The 18,228-nt window shown below is 35.7% G+C and overlaps 1 protein-coding gene and 1 long non-coding RNA gene across 2 annotated transcripts; one reads left to right on the forward strand and one right to left on the reverse strand.

Moving 5' to 3' along the window:
- Positions 1 to 9,342: 9,342 nt before the first annotated feature.
- LOC121414905 lies at positions 9,343 to 13,001 on the reverse strand. The gene is made up of 3 exons (XM_041607952.1): positions 12,910 to 13,001; positions 11,247 to 11,385; positions 9,343 to 10,148 (listed from the first exon to the last, which is right to left on the reverse strand). Exons 1-3 carry the CDS (start codon positions 12,910 to 12,912, stop codon positions 9,397 to 9,399), a joined length of 894 nt encoding a protein of 297 aa, XP_041463886.1. The 5' UTR covers positions 12,913 to 13,001; the 3' UTR covers positions 9,343 to 9,396.
- A 2,638-nt stretch (positions 13,002 to 15,639) lies between these two features.
- Positions 15,640 to 17,496, forward strand: LOC121414906. The gene is made up of 3 exons (XR_005969928.1): positions 15,640 to 15,678; positions 16,666 to 16,792; positions 17,269 to 17,496. It is a non-coding gene; the product is annotated as an uncharacterized LOC121414906 (long non-coding RNA).
- Positions 17,497 to 18,228: the final 732 nt, after the last annotated feature.

The raw sequence follows: 18,228 nt of genomic DNA on the forward strand, positions 1-18,228 counted from the left end.
TGTCATGGTGATCACTTCAGATGCATATGGTTTCTGGAACGTAGTGGTGACCATTTGCACTGTAATGTGTGTGGGATTGTTAGTAAAATAGAATACAATGCCAAGGTAATTGTAAGCAACCATAAGCAGCTGATGCACTTCGAATTCTGTTGAGAGGGGAGTTGCTTCTTAGGTGTAGCACATGAACTGCAATGTAATAAGAGCACCAAAGTGATTTCATTGTTGTTTGTTACAGCATAGTAGTAGTCCCAAATAAGAAATCTTTGCACAAGGCATTTACACTGTCAGGGTTCCCAGTTTTCCAAGAAAACAAAAATTCCCTGATAACTATTTAAACCCATTCCCAGTTTCTCATGTTTGCTAAGTTGTTGCAGTGAATTACGTGTATTTTCAGTACCGGTATAAAAACAATGTAAAACTAATTAGTACCACCATTACCAGTCATTCATTGGATGTTGTTTTGATATGCAACAAAATATAACAGAGTCTGACTGAGTACCTTGCTTTCGACTTTTGGACTGATCAAAATTCCCTGATCTTCCCCTCATTTGAGGCACTTGTCCCTGATTTGAGGTATTTTGATCAAATTCCCTGATTTTTTTCTGACTGGAAAAAGCAAAATAATTTTCCCTGATTTCCTTGATTGGCTGTGAACCCTGACTGTATCGACAGCCAGGAGCCAGGCCCGTGTTAGCAATCGTTGCAATATGGTGACATTTCCTTCACTTTCATTGCTGCTGAGCCATGGGACAAGTATATACCCACCTTCCCAACAACTGCTTCACCCGTGAACCAGCTCAAGCTCTTGAAGGCCTAATTAGTTTCTTAACTTTTATTTCCATTTTTTTTTTGGGGGGGGTGGGGGAATGTTATCAATGAAAGGTGGCCAACAGGTGTAGCAAATCACAAAGCACTTTGTAACTGGAAGGAAAGGCAATATACTAAATACTCAGGAGATTTGATTGGATTGAAACTCTTGCGCTAGTAGATTCTGTTTAGAACCAGGCTCCATAATAGCAAGGAGTGGCTACAGTGTCGCACCTCTATTCTCATATGCCTTAAGCACTATATTAAAGTGTACTCTACAATTCTCATGTTACAATATTTTCATTCATGAGTAGGTAGGTATACATGCCAACACTGACAGTGTATAATGTAGAGTAGATGGTACTGTTCTTAAAACATTTTGTTTTTCCTGTAATGTACTGCTAATACATTGGGTGATTTAAAGTTTGGTGTTGACTTCTTGATGTTGGTGTTAAAGCCATTTTATGAGTCAACATACTTGATTTGAGGACAAATCACATCAGGCGTTGAGATATAAATAATGTGATATTTTTGTGTGTGTAAACTCAGACTACACGTTGAATGCATATTGTTCTTTCAACACCAATACTAACACTGAACTTGACTTTGCCTGTTAAATCAGGGGGGGGGGTGCATTAGACCATTAGAAATCCAATGAATGTCTTTGGTCCCAAACATTATTTCACTTTACTGTCCGGCATTGGTATTGCAATGTATAATATAAAATAATGAATGTTTATGATTGCAATTGACAGAGTACTTCAAGAGGCGAAAAGATGAAATGATCTATACATTCAATGAGACGTAGCTGAGTTGAATGGATCATTTCATCTTTCAGCAAATGAAGTATTCTGTCCATTGCACTTATTTACATTCATTATTTGTTTTACATGACACCAAAAAATATATGCTTTTCATTTGACATTCATGAATTTGGATGCAAAAGTGCATGCTGTTGTGCGAGTATTGAAAATTCACATACATAAATTAGCAGTAATACACTCGCACTGCAAGGACAAGCGTTTTTTGTGTAGCGCTGATGTATGGATCCAAAATTGCATGATGAATGGTACCAAAATTGCATGAATGATGGCGTCATTGTAAAATGGGCTGATTGATCGATATCTACAGTAGCAACCAATCAAATGACAAGGATCTCTCTAGGTGTCATATAATGAAGGATAATTGATTTTTTTTGGGGGGGGTGATGGTTGTTATCTTAATGTGGGTGTGTGTGTTTGTAAATAGTTCCATATTTCTATGCAATACACTTTTATTCCATTAATATTAGGGCAATTCTTGGTCACGTTTGTCTAAATTTATAAGTCACGACAAATCTAGACTTTAATTAGTTATGAATTCAAAAATGGAAGAGATTTAGTAATTCCAAAGTTATATAACATTAACATGCTTGGTCAGCTATCATTTGGAAATATTTGTTGCTGTCTCCAATCTTCAGTTTCAAGGTCAGAGGTCAAATGAAGTGGGTCACATGTTTGACTTCAAACAGAAGAATAATGTTGAAAGTTTGTTTGATATCATAATAAAGTTAAGCTTTCAAAATTATCATAAATAGTAATGAATTGCTATTTTTTTATCAATTACGTATTAAAGTCATGATTTGTCTCATTTTCTGTCACACACTTGACCAAGAATGGCCCATTAAAGCTATCAATGAATGTAGAGATATAAAATCTTACAATGATCAAATATTTCTCAGGAATAGTGGTTTAAAGACAAACAGATTAAACAAAGTAACGTTAACCTGCCTGAAGCAGAAAAACAAAGTAAATTTTTAAACACAGAACACCAACTAGTGTCAGTCTGAATAAATGCACTTCATTACTGTTTCACATGAGAATTGATGTTTGTAAACTCAAAGTTTAATTTAATAGGAGTGTCATATTGTAAATTGATTGTGTGCACACATTAAAAATGCAGTGTTATTGCAGTTAGAATGGGTAACATTGGTCAACTAAACAGATAAATATGTCCTTTTTTGGTAATGTAGATAAATATCCGTCCATGTTGTAAAATATTTTTTTTTAAGAAGACGCCTACATGGTAGGCTGATAGTATTAATATTGTTTATTGTAAAAAAAAATGAAAATATGATCAAATATCTATATTGTGCTTGACAAAATCTGTGTACATGTATCTGTATGTCCTATTTTCAATAAAAGGCATCAATACAATATCTTTTGGTTTATTTGCTATAATTTCTGTGTCTTCAACTAACATTCAAATATCCACAATGATAAAGAGCTGTTGAATTAATACCCTGGATCAGCCTTGATAATATAACAAAATAAAATAAACAATTATTTGAATGAATTAATGAATGAATAAAAAAAAAAATGCATTTCAATAAATAAATAAAAAGAATGTTACAAAGAAGAAATAAAACACTATAAAATGGAGATTTAACTCTTGAATTTGCATTTAATGATTCAAAATGCAACATTTCCCTGTCACCTACCACTCCTTTGAATTCGAACGCAAATTTTCCTCATATTAATTGCTCCAAGTCTAAAAAAGCCTGTATCAATTAATAGGTATTGAGTTCATTATTGATAGAGGAATTTAACTACGATCAATCCATTACAACAATATCGACACTGAAACTTGGTCCTCCGAAAGGTGTTGTATGAAAGTCACTCAATTAAAATTAACTGCAAAATATTCAATTGATAGAGTTGGATTAATAACAAATATTTCAAATATCAATCTCACCTGGGTGTGTGCAACTAGCCATTTTGTAAAGTGCACAAATTCATATTTCATTTAATTTCAGATAGAAGATACTATGTAAATATATACACATTATTATAATAAACCAAGACAAAATATGACACTCTGACTCTACTAAAAAAATATATATGTATACAGTATATATATATATTTTTTTACAAATTATCGCAACAGCACCAGATAATGTAGAAACTTCATTCTACTTTAAACAAGAACATGTAATTATCAGGGGTGTGAGAGCTCAGATTTTTAGCTGATTTCAGATTTTTTTGTTTTGATTTAGCTTAATTTCAGCTTATTTTTGGCTTTCCTCTACAAAAAGTAAGGGAGCTCTTTCTATTTTAGACTTTTTCAACTCTTCAGCTTTTTTCAGATCTTTTTATTTGTGACCACTCACACCCCTGAATTATAGGGCGTCATTTATAAATTTATTATTTGGCTCACTTCTCCAAATGTTCATGATGTTCACACCACATTCTTCAGAAAATATGCAGTTTCAGTTTAAATAATCATCAAACTACATTCATTATGAATCATGTTCAACACAAATAATGGAATGTGCGCCTTGTAATATTATGGCAAGACTTGGGTCCCGCCCAAAACATGAATATTCCTATCAGAAAGTTATGCGGGCGATCCAATTACCTGGCCTTGATCACTAATACAACTTGTAGTAAGAATAATAATATTTTGGGAGGGCCAATTAAGCCTGTCAAAACAATATCTTAGCACATTGAATGCAGTGAATAAACACTGGAAACTTCCTGAAACCAATGCCCAAAAAATAACAATCACAGCATTAAAAGGTACACATGTATATATATATATATATATATATATATATATATATACATATATTAAATGAAAATTATCGAGTAAATGTTTTTTTCATAAGCAGGAGAACATGATTGTCACTATTTTTTAATCCTCACCGGCAGCGTTGGGTCAGAATTGAAGCAGGACCTTTAACCGAGGATCAAGTAAAAATAAACCCTATTGAAAATCTGGAATACATTGCCAAATTATTTCCCTAAGAACAATGATGAATAAAAAAATAAAGCCATCGAGCGACGAGTCTCATAAATAAATAAATAATGTGAATATCAAAACAATCTACAACAGCTAGTTTGAGGTAGTGACACGTTTAAAATGCATAAGTATATCATACATGTATATTGCATGACTGGTTTGTGCGTGGCCAAATTTGAGGTGAAGGGATACGGAAAGTTAGGCCTATTATTTTTCCTGAATCCAATTAAATTGAACATTTACTTTCTTCCAATTTAACATACCTGTATAGTATTGTGTATCAAATGATGACATCATACTTTGTACAAAGTACATGTATATAAGAACAAGGAAAATAAGATAATTTTTACTGTGCATTCACTGTACAAAAAGACAAAAATGGCATGTAATGGGTAAATTAGAATCATTTGTACAACATAATATTCTCCTTATCCCATCAAGATTGCACAACTCCAAATTTTCAGGTAGATTAGAATAATTTTTCAAAAGACTTGGTTCTGGGGTTAGATCTTCTCTTCTGAAACACATGCATACTCAAGGGAGGTTTCCATCACGTCCAGATGTGTTCTATGGAAGTACATTATGTTATGCCTTTCTATAAAATGGTTGTCCTCTTGTACTCAGAGGAAATTCCGTTACTGCCAAGGTATATCATTACCCTGGTTGTCAGATACTAGCTCGCATACGGTACTCCACTCCAGTAATTAGCATCCAAGTCATCATTACTGAAAGCCTATCTTTACTTTTGGTATATCCCCCAAGAAGTGCATGCCAATATTCCATTTCATTATCATATCCATTGCTTAAGATTGTTGCATTGAGAGTGTACACAAGGAGTAAAAATGTTTGCCATGAAATTTTCCACGCTCATATCACGCAGTCAATTTTTTTGCTAGAAAAACAATGAACTATATATTACGTTTTTTCCGACTGCACCCCCATGCGCTCACTGTGCATGGCAGCTCAAGCCATTATACGCATCTAACTGGGTGCACCTAGTCACGGGGGAGGGGGCGTGGTGGTTGTTGCCAAGCGATCAGCATATCTTTAGTGGGGTAAGAAAGCCCAATTGTTGAATTTTAAAAGTTCATTAAGCAAAATGTGATAATATGCATATTTATGCTAATTTGGGGCACCTAATTTGCATAATTAATAAAATGGGCGTTACGTATGGGACAATTATAAAAACTCCTAGAAAATAAAAACAAAACTTGTGAGATTTAGTCATAGGTGGGTAAAAATGTTTGCCATGAAATTTTCCACGCTCATATCACGCAGTCAATTTTTTTGCTAGAAAAACAATGAACTATATATTACGTTTTTTCCGACTGCACCCCCATGCGCTCACTGTGCATGGCAGCTCAAGCCATTATACGCATCTAACTGGGTGCACATCTTATTACTTCTGGGAAAAAAGTGGTGTCATCTAATTAATTATGCAAATTACGTCTTATCCAAGGATGGAATGTCCCATACATAACATTTTGAGGATGTTTTTTTAAGTTATTTCTCATAATACTATACTTGCATTGTTGCATCTCTGGGAAGTTCTAATTTATAAAGTATGAAAATGTTATAACCCAAAAAGTTTTCAAAATAGAGTTTACTTTTTAATTAAAAGTTAATTAAAAAATTGTTACGTATGGGACAACATGTTACGTATGGGACATTTACACACAATGTCAATGGGGAGATTTGTGTACAAAGTGAATGGAGAAAAACAAATTATAAGAGTGCTCTAAAAATAGGAGTGGGCTATAAATGGGTACGTGATTTTTGGTTTTACTGTGGGAACAGTTTTTTGTGTTCCTTTTACCTTATCTCAATATGAAATGACAATATTTTTTGTCTCGGGTCCGAGAAAAAAGTGTGCCGGGCCAAAATCCAAAATGGCCGCCAAAACCCCCCAAAATCACAGTTTTGGCCACAACTTCTTTATTTGGTGGTCTTTTTCTCTGGTTTTGGTGTCTATTAATATGTTTTAGGGGGCAGGCAATTTGTTTTTCCTATAATTTGTCCTTTTAAACCATTATTTGTAGAGTTAAAAGGTAATTATACCTAAATTTTCCAATTTTTATAGCTTTTTTTCAGCCAAATGTAGGTTTTATCATCCTGGAATTCTTGGATATTAAATGGTACGAGGTCAACAATAGCAAGCAGCTTCATAGAGTTATATTGCTTTTATTCCTCTACTATGGGTTTTACGGATATTAGTGAAATATATCTTATTAAATAAAAAAATGTTAATTATCCATAGGGGCAATACAGTATACAATGTACTGTTACTGTACATACTACACTGCCATTGACCACCATGACATACATGTATGACAAGGCCTGTATATAAACTATAGTGTTATAGAAATACATTGTAAGCTCTTAAGGTTTAAAATTAGATTGGGAATTGTGAATTTGATTGCTTGTCAGCTGATGTACATGATGAAACCAGCAACGTAAATTGCACATAAAATATCACATATCATATACGTACATCACATATCTACGTGTAGCCATATCTTCTTCATTTTGAGGCCTTTTTTACCTGGTTGTGGTGTCTAACTGGCCTATGTTTATGGGGTCAGGTAACTATATAATCATGGTAACATTGATCAACAGCCAATCAGAACCAAGGATTCCATGTAAGTTACCATTAAGTTAACATAATGGTAAATTTTTATGCACGGGGCCCAGAATATCTACAGTGTAAATGCCATGATGTGGGGTTAATTACCTTTCTCCGCCCCCTGAATTAGCATATGTGACAAAACATGTCCTCAGTTTCTGAGACAAAATATATCTTCAATTTCTGAGGCATCTAATTCTAAACCTAAGAGCTCATTTATAACACTATAGTTTATACATGCCTTGTCATGGTGGCCAATGCATTTATGCAGTGCAGTATGTACAGTACATTGTATACTGTATAGCCCCTATGGATAATTAACATTTTTTTTTAATTTAAGATATATTTCACAAATATCCGTAAAACCCATAGTAGAGGAATAAAAGCGATATAGCTCTATGAAGCTGCTTGCTATTGTTGACCTCGTACCATCTAATATCCAAGAACCCCAAGACGATAAAATCTACTTATTGGCTGAAAAAAGGCTATAAAAATTGAAAAATTTAGGTATAATTACCTTTTAACTCTACAAATAATGGTTTAAAAGTACTAATTATAGGAAAAACAAATTGCCTGCCCCCAAATACATATGAATAGACACCAAAACCAAAGAAAAAGACCACCAAATAAAGAAGTTGTGGCCAAAACTGTGATTTTGGGTGGTTTTGGCGGCCATTTTGGATTTTGGCCCGGCACACTTTTTTCTCGGACCCGAGACAAAAAATATTGTCATTTCATGTTGAGATACATTACAAGGAATAAAAAAAAACTGTTCCCATATTGAAATTACAAAAAAAGTATTTTTGACCCATGTATAGCCCACTCCTACTAAAAAGTGATTATTTACCTTTTCTTTAGTTTTTAAAGACTGATTTGTTATGAATACTGATTAATGAAAACAAATGAAGCGAAAAAATTGTGAAAGTGGAAAGATATGAAAAAAATAATAAAACAATAGAAATACATAAGAAATTCATGAAACCATGAAAAACAAGAAATAAAAATGGTAAAATGGCTAATTTCCTTTTCAGTCATATCAAATATGTCTCAATAGAACATTTTAAATGACACTCTTTTGTTATTTCTATAATTTGAATTATTTCAATTTTTTTGAAATATGGGGAAAATTGTGTACGTTCTCTATGGGGACAAAATGTCCCATACGTAACTGTCCCATACATAACACGTCATTAATTTGTTAAATTAGAGTCTGTAATTAGAGGGATTTGGCTTACCGGTATGACATGAAACTTGCCTTAGATATACTAGAGTATTGTGACTTCTATTACACTAAGTTGTCAAATGAAGTACTTTCAGAGAATTCTCAACTTGAAAAAAATGTTTTAAAAATTGTCTTTTTTCTGCGTCCCATACGTTACAGCCCATCTTTTCTCTCTAAAAGGTCAAGGACAAGGTCATATGTCACCATTTTTTGCATGATTATTCTTCTCCTAGATGTCTACCATCATGAGGGTATTCCATCTAATCAAAGTCAATTAACACTATTTTTCAGGTCATTAAAGCCTCTGAAATGTCCCATACGTAACGCGCGCAAATTCTTGGACTTGCCCATATATATATCTTCTCAAGCATGAAATGGGCTGACAATTTCAAGATATGATCTCTGTCAGTACATTTTGAGATAACTATGTTAAGTGCTTGTATGGCTATTTCAAATAATTTTAATAAAAAAATTACCAAGAGAGAGGAGGTCACTAGATTACATCCTAGCAGCTGTAAAAACGACATATATTTAGATTTCAATGGGAAAACCTTGCAAATCAACGACTACTATGCCTTTGTTGTTCATTGACACTCAACACATTACTGGCCCCTTACCAAAGCTTTAGACAGGCTTTAAATTGATAACACACACAATGTAAATGGACGATGGTATCTTATAAGCTATTTGAAGACTACTTTGAACAGACAGATAAACAGACAATCTAATTCTGAAGACAAATAAGATAATATACCCAAGTGTTGTATCACAATCTCAATGACAATGACCTCACAAGGGCAATGATTGTATCAAGGCTTTTACACAATCAATATCAGCTCTAAAATGTATAACAGATATAAATATTTTGCTTTGTGAATTGTTAAAGACAACCAAAGTTCCTGAGATTTGCTCTCTAAATACAATTTCAGTTAGCAACAGAGGGTGGTTTTTATCTCCTTTTGAATCAGAGTTTTGAGGATAAATTCAAAGGTAGCTTATCTAAGCCCACTTTTTTGAGGTATTCATTGAGGAGTGTATTGTAGGTTTCTGGATCGGTTCTCAGATGTGAGGCATGAGGCGAGTTTTCCCAAGCCATGGCCGTGACATCAAGACCATAGTCATTCCTCCAGTGATTCATCAATCTCTCCATTGCTTCTGGAAGGCACATCACATCGTTGCGAGAATAGAAACACAGCTTGGGAGTCTTGAAAGGCGAGTTGTGCACCATGTCGATGAACCTGTTGTACGGTAGCACAGTGTGTCGCTTGGTGGCAGCGAAATACAGCAGACACGATCGGCTAATAGCCTGCTGCAGGATGGTGCTCTTCGGTGCAGCGATCAAACCAACACCCCTTGCCATCTCTTCAAGGGTTCCAACTACAATGCTATCATATACATGACCTTTGACCCTCGAGACGAGGCTGCTGTACTTGTCAGGGTTGTCTGAAATGACGGATAGAGTGACTGCGTAAAGGTAGGCACCTACAGACATACTATGAACAAGAAGCGGTCCTCTGGTTTCGTCCTTTAAGAAGTCGGCCAGCTCTGTGGCCAGCGGCATTGCCCACTGTGGCCACAGGAAATATGATAGATTTCCCCTAACAGTCAGGACGTTGAAGCCTCTGGTGGCATACAGCTCACGGTAGCGATTCGCTTGTGATTGGGTCGCGTTCATCCATGGAAGGAATACCACAGTTGGTCTAGGTCCTCCAGAATCTACCAAAGAAAAAACAAACTCCAGTCAAAAATGCCACAAAGACACTAGTCGCCTTATTTACAATCTTAAAGACTCGAGCAACTAAAAATATAAAGCCCAATCACACAAACTATCTTTAGTTTTGATCAGCTCGTTGTCGTAAGCCTAGTACAGAAAAGGGTGGAGTAAAATGATTGATCACTCTCATCTCCATTGGATACTGGTGTTTCAAAGACCTCTGACTCCACAGACTGCATCCTTTGTGGTGCAATCTATATCATGGTAGACCCTTTGCTTTTAATTGGCCTGTATTCTGAACTTAGGTTTAACTATTACTATGGCTTACATTTGTGGTTTAAAGAGAAATTCCAGTAGTTGCAGTAAACACTGATTTCATGAGAAAGTCTGTAAAACAAGGCTTAATTGTCAGTATATCATTGAGGATCTAGATCTGGTACAGTTACATTAACTGAACTTTGTGAAATCTTGAAATCTACGCTGAAAAATGTTCACACCGAAGATCCCCAACACAGATAAGCGCACGTGGGACAATGTATAATTATTGCTTAGAGCGTCGGGCCCGACGCTCTACCCGAATCCTGTGCTTATTTGTTGATTTCTCAGCAATTACACAATTTCTTCCAGAATCCTTTGGCACATGCGTTTTATTTATACAAACAGACACTTTGGTGGTCATTTCATTGGATTCTGTACGAACTCATTTTGATATCGTTACCAAAACTAGCATTTACCTTTAACTTTGGATAGCCAACTATGACAAAAATCACAAACAGTACAAGTTAATTTACTAGTTCATTTGACACAAATTATTCATATGTGTATGGAAATAATAAACTGAATTGATCTTCTTCACCACTGAATTATGGGAGAAAAAACTAAACAAGAAACAAACAATGTAAAAAAATCTTTTCGCATTGTTGGCTTCCCGTGAATCTAGCAGTTTGACCATGGTCTAAATTAAATGGACTTCAGCATACGGGGCTCTAGCAATATTAATCACGTCAACATTGCAATGAACAATATGGTAGAATATGAACAGTCAGTCTACATTGATATTATAACCAATTTCCCAATTATTAAAATAGAGATCCAATTACCTATTGTATCTGGGTGATACTGGTGAACCTCTAGATGTTTGGAAATTTGTGTCACAGTAGCATTGGTTTGTGTAGCCATAGTCCTATGTACAGTCCGTCTAGCTTGTGATGCAGACCTCCTCAGTAGATGATAAAAATCCTGGAAATATATTCACACATAAAGTCAATGATTATCATGGGATGTGTTTGGGCTATATTAGTGATTATTATTACTAAACCGTATCAGATATCTGAGCAAGGCAACTTTTATACACTATTGCTGGCTTATGACTGTGATTGAAACGCGCAGTGCTATACGTCACAATGTTAATCAAGTTGAGACAATGCTGGAGGCCAGGGACGCGTTATTCAATTACGTCGCAATGGTAAAGTTCAGAGGCCCAGTCTTCTCAACATGATAAAATAGATTCCCATTCTTAAACTCTAAAATACCTAAATTTTAATGATTTTTGCTCTAGATGTCTGACCTGACAGTACATAGACCGCATAGTGAAACGCTTGGTAAGAGCCCCGGGCCCCCCCCCCCCACTCAGTGTTATTTAGGATACGCCTATGCTTGTTCCGTCCCTTTGAAAGCACCCCCTTATCGAAGGTCTGCCAAAATTTCTAAACCCCCCTTTCGCGGGCTAGTTTCTGCCCTTGGAGACCCCCTAAATCCGGAACATTGCTCAATGTACCCCCTATCTCAGGTTAGCTCTAATTCCAACAAAAGGTCCGTACTTTACTTTTCAAAATGAAATAATCCTGAATGAACTTTCAAAACTGGCAGGAATTTGATCCCGGGATTTGATCAATTTTTCTATGTTATTCAAGATATTTTATAACCCCCTTTCAAAATTGCTCAGGAGTCCAAAGAGAGAGATTAAAAAAAACACCCCATTTTTAAAGAAATCTCCAGGTGATAATGCAAATACACCCCCTTTTTTTACAATTAGCAGGCCGGACAATTTGTCCTGCGAAAAAGGACCCCTTTAACGGACATTTTGGGAACACGCATTCGGTCCTTCCGACCCCGGACTGAGTGAGGGGGCCGGGGGATGAGCGCCCCTACAGCGTTTAGTAAGTAACGACCTTTTTTTACCTTTGCGTATCGCGATATGGTTATGTACAAAACATGAGAGAAATTGTAAAGGGCTGAAGGATTACACGATTTTAAGATTTTTTCTTCAACTTGTTTTCCCCTTAAAATTGAGATAAATATATATCACTTTTTTATCAGAGGTTTCTTCTTGGTAATAAAACTAAGTTGGAATTATCCCCATGCGCCACCCTTGAAGAGTCTCCAAAATCCACTCTCTCATTTTCCCCATATGTTTTATAGATAGCAGCTTGCAGGTGAAAACAGGAATTGTTGTTTGCACTGGCACTGACACTGTTACGGTATCTACTGCCTGTGATTTACATTAAAGTAACTGTCTCTGCACTGCCACCGGTCCATTGATAGTTTTAATACATGGACGAATCGTAATCCACTTGCGGCACTTCTCCAAGACCAAGAGTTGCTGCCGACCCTGTCCCGACAGAGCCCAGGGCCAGCTGCAGGCGGCCAGGCTAGGCCCATGGTATGATGCAGTCTGTCGTCCGTCCTCCATCGTTGAACCCGATACTACTAGTACTAGTAGTAGTGACCAATTAAGAAAATTCGAATATTTGTAATATTTACCATGATTTCAAACAGTCTTCAGAATTGGAACAAAGGAACACAAAACTGGCCTGGGATTTGAAGTCGACGAATGCACTGTGCGCTAGCATGCATATGCCTCGTTTTCACTGAGCTGTAACTAGACTAGACTGTGGGCGTGGCCTTACGGTATGCATGATCACCCCAACAGAAATTTCATTTGAATAAAAAGAGAAAAATCCAACGATTATAACACCGGAAATTTCATCAAAACTGGATGTTGAATAAGAAAGTTACGACATTTGACATTTAACTTTTTTTTAAATAGTTACATGCACATCTCGGTCGGTATGGTACGGTGCAGTATGCACATGATCACTCACTCTGTATATCATACATATGAAGTATGATAGCTAGGCCTCTAATTTTCTCCTCATGTCCTCTGAAACAAAGTTTTATTTTTCCATGAGCATGTGGTTTTACCCCGGGGTTTTACTATATTGTATACCATTTTATGGTTCAGTCAAGTTGGTCATAATTGTCAAATCTCTAAAAAAATGACATATTGCACAATGAGGGACATCATCGATTCTCTCATTTGCATATGACTAAATTGTGCAATTAAGTTTGTGAATAAGCGAAACTTTAAAATATCATAACTTTCTTATTTTACATCCGATTTTGATTAAATTTTCAGCATTATGCTTGTCTGGTTTTCTCTGTTGATTCGAATCAACATTTTTCTGAGGTGGACCTTAAAAAAGGACGTCATTCGACAGTTAAAAAGAAATCCACAGGCAATTTTCACAAAACTTTGCACAGAATACTTAATTCATCAGCAGCTATATTCTAAGTATAGGCAAAAATTCATGTGCTTGATATTTTGCTTTCGAGTTTTTCAAAGTTCACCAATTTGAAAGGTCTCGAGAAATGCGCAATAAAAATTAATTTGAATTAGAGCCCACGAGATCACAACATTGAGTACCTCTTCACTCAGTCAAAATAGGGAAATACTTAAGATAAAGAAACCACTCCATATTGTTATTCGGATGCTCTTTATAGAGAGTAGCAGCACCTTCAGTTTGATAATATGTGCAATTTCAAGACAACAAAAACATAGGCCTATGTAATGTAAACAAATGAAATCTTTTTAACAAATTTAAGAAATTGCTAGGCGAAATGCTAAACTTTATTCAAGACCCATCCGGTCATTTTCAAGTCATTCACCAAATGTTGTATGGTTGAAGAGCCGGTTTGAAGAGAAAAGTACGGTGTGAATATCAAAATTGGGGGTGCCTGGGCTTCGTTTTAAACTATCTATCAGCACTTTTGATAGAGCAAAATAAAACGCGCTTTGAACAATACAAAAAATGTGTAAAAAGGCTTATGTAGTTAGAAAAATTCTACGCAGTCACGTATTTGACCAGAACCCTGGATGGGAACGATTATTATATTTTTTTTACGGGGATGCCGATGTAAATTTGAAAAGCAAAATAAGGAAGAAAAAAGGTTTTCACTATAAAATGGAGATCAATAGGTTTCGAAAAAGTTGAAAAGCAAATACATATATATATGGTTTTCACAAGGCCTACTGGAGATCAAGATTTTTCCATTTTTAAAGACATCTTCCAGAATACCTGGAGTGCTGCCTATATCAAAACTGGGGGTGCCTGGGCTTCGTTTTAAACTATCTATCAGCACTTTTGATAGAGCAAAATAAAACGCGCTTTGAACAATACAAAAAATGTGTAAAAAGGCTTATGTAGTTAGACAAATTCTACGCAGTCACGTATTTGACCAGAACCCTGGATGGGAACGATTATTATATTTTTTTTACGGGGATGCCGATGTAAATTTGAAAAGCAAAATAAGGAAGAAAAAAGGTTTTCACTATAAAATGGAGATCAATATAGGTTTCGAAAAAGTTGATACATATATATATGGTTTTCACAAGGCCTACTGGAGATCAAGATTTTTCCATTTTTAAAGACATCTTCCAGAATACCTGGAGTGCTGCCTATGGAGAATACTACACGCAGTACCCCCACTAAAATTTTAGGGGGGGGGGCCTCTTTGAAATGGATGTTTGAAGGTTTAATGTAAATTAAAAACTTGGCGAAACCATAATCAGAATGACGAATGCAAAACGAGGGGGGAGGGGTGGGTTGAGAAATGAAGGGGTTCCAGTCAACACGACGATCCTCGACGCTCCCAATGCCCCTTTTCTGAAAAAAAAATGGTGGGGTACCAGTCAACACGACGATCCCCGACGCTCCCATGCCCCCTTTCGCCAATACTGTGGATAGGGGGCGACGAATGACGCGGGGTGCCAGTAAACACATCGATCCCCGGCGCTCACAGAGATACGATCTTACGTATACGTAAGCTCCCGAAGGGAGCTAGAGAGGTAACTCTTTTCGCGCGTTTTTATTTCCCATAGGTTTTGTACACAGCCAATATGGCTGCCGGCGGACAATTTGAAGGGTGATTTTGGAGGGTCAATGTTTTATTCATAAGAATGACGTCAAATTACGCAAAATGCACTTCTCTGATTGGCTAAGACGCTAATGTTTTATTCATATATTATGAATTAAACACGTTTTTTCGATCCCACAATTCCCTACGAGATCTGTGCGAAGTGTTGTTCTTTCGGACTCTGCGAATTTCCAGTTTCTACAACGAAATAGCTCGACTAATCATCTGTTTATAGAATTGATGTTCGAAATCGTGATTTCTGAGTGAACTTCATTGGAGCAGAAAATCTTGGAGGGAACATCAATATTAACTTAATGACATTCCATAAGAATAAAAGTAAGTTAAGTTCATTTTCATGTTTTGATCTCACTTGCAATGGTGATGTGTTTGCCGGGGTTCGGGGCCCATCCCGTATTACTTTACTACGTAAACCTCCATTTCCATACACTCCCATTTCTTTTGCCTGACTTCCAAATAAATCATCTGTCAGTTAGTTTCTCAAAAAAATAGGCCTAACTTACCATTTGTCGTAGACCTTCATCGGAATATGCTTCATGTAGGCAAAAAGTAAACCTGTATTTCAGTTTTATTGTCAATTATCAGGGGTAGATGTGGACTTGTTTCCGACCTCCTGACGACAAACTGTCGATTTTGGTCAGAGCGAGATCCGGCCTTGATATCGCCGGCGCTCGCCGGCTAGCAAGATTGTCGATGTAGTGATGGGGTATGAAAATAGCGGGGATGGACTAGGCCCAAACTTCAAGCTTGAAAGTTGAAGTTTAGGCCTAGTCCGTCCACGCTATTTCATCTTCATATGAATAAGTATAATTCTCAGCAGCTTCTATTATTCAGAAACTTTTTACTTCAGAGTAATCATGAATGAAATCCAATTGATTTAGTGTTAGGATTTGAATGAAATGACTTAGACATAAATCAAGTTTCTATTTGAACAGGATGCCCTGGGCCTTGCCTGGGGTGGTATTCTGAAAACGTTTTTAGTACATAGTTATTACTTCATTCAAATATAATGTGATTCTTCAGTTATATACAGGACCAGCATAGACCAGGTCCTGATTCAGCTATACAGCTGAAGCAATATGTGGTTAGAATCATTTTACTTTAATAAACAGTTGGGTACCTGGTATGCGTATGCCTCTGTGAAACTTCATGATAGAGAGAGAATGAAGTTTTTGGACCAGATAATTTAGTTTGGAATATTCATACTTCAATGATATGGGCAGCTGGATTTTTTTAAATATTGTTTAAGAAGAGTAGTTTTATTTATCTCTAATACTCTCAAACTAAAAAAAATGTTTATTGCAGATCCAATAGGACCAAGATCTTAGCAGTTCACACCCGGTCAGAGGGACAAAATTGAGAAGCATGCAGATCAGCAAGTGTGAGTTACACTCTAATGAGGAACAGGACATCTGAATTGGAAAATTGCAAGGTATGCTTGTTGTTTTAATAATAATACAGCCTGTATCTAAGCTCATCCCACCCAAAAAAAACCAAAACAAATAGTCTAAATAAATAAATATTCCCTCTTTTGGGGAGGGGGGGGGGGTATGGCCAATTGAGCTGAATAAAGATGAGATGTCATGTAAAATTAAAGCTCCACTGATAGATAATATTTGCTTGAATTCAGATTCACCAGTATTTCCATTTTTACCGACCATACCTTATGTCTATGTGCATGTACATAAAAAAACATGATATTAACAGTTATCATCTGATAAATATTTGAAATAATTTGCACTCTTTATTATCAAAACATACTGTAAATAGTTATATTGATATATCAATTTATTTGGATGTAGAACTAAATAGAGTTTAAATCTTAATAAAACTGGACTACATGTAGATGAGTAAGAATAATTTACATCAGCAGCTCATTTTGTTCTTTCTCTATTTTTTACAATGCAGATTTCCCGCTGCCCAAGCTGTTTAAGTTCCGGTATCACAACAAGTACCAAGATGGAAGAAGTATGTAGGCCAAGTTAATAAGTAGTTACTTCAAATTAATGTGAATAGACATATCAACAAAGCATTGAATGTTCTTTAAACTGCATATCTGTAGAAAAGAGTGTAGTACAAGTTCAGGTTCATCAGCAGGCAATGACATTAAAGTATAAAAAAATTTACACAGAATACAAGTAAGAATTTTTTTTTCCAATGGGCAAATGTATTACCTTTTATTAATATTTAATACTTCTACTAATTCTTAGAAATTTTTGAGAAATTAAATATAATTTCCATTTTAAAGGCCTATTGAATACAAGACAAAAATTTATCTTTTGAAATAAAAATCATGTGTAGATAAATGTTAATAAACGTGATCAGAGGATTAAGAAATAATTTTAGTATCATTCCTGGACCTCCATTATAAACAAGTTATTACTATTATAATCTTGTCACTATGACAATTACCATGGTAACAGGGCTGAGCAAGAAATCAAGGTCTTTATGGTAGCTGCAATGGGCTTGGACAAAGTTACCATAATTGCAAGTCTTCATAGAATGGCTGAATAATTATGTAGGAATATTAAATTGCATTTATTGTTATCTTACTTTTTAAAAAGTTTTGACATGGATAACCTCAGCAAAAATATATAAATAGACTATATTTTTAAAAATAGATTGAATTCTAGCCACAGTGACAGTAGACAATATCAAATTTTGTGAATGATTCACCAATGTATTGACTGGGAAAGGCACTCTTTAGGGAGATTCTGGAATTATCCCCCCCCCCCCTTTATGTGGAGTGCTCTCACATTAGTAGAATATTTCTTGTCAGCAAATTTGGAAGGAATTTACCTCCTTTTTTTTAGTGACAAACTTTTGTGGAAAAATAAACAGAATATCACAGATTTTATGCTCTTTATG

Source organism: Lytechinus variegatus, chromosome 5, assembly GCF_018143015.1.
Source record: "Lytechinus variegatus isolate NC3 chromosome 5, Lvar_3.0, whole genome shotgun sequence".
NCBI classification, from domain to species: domain Eukaryota; kingdom Metazoa; phylum Echinodermata; class Echinoidea; order Temnopleuroida; family Toxopneustidae; genus Lytechinus; species Lytechinus variegatus.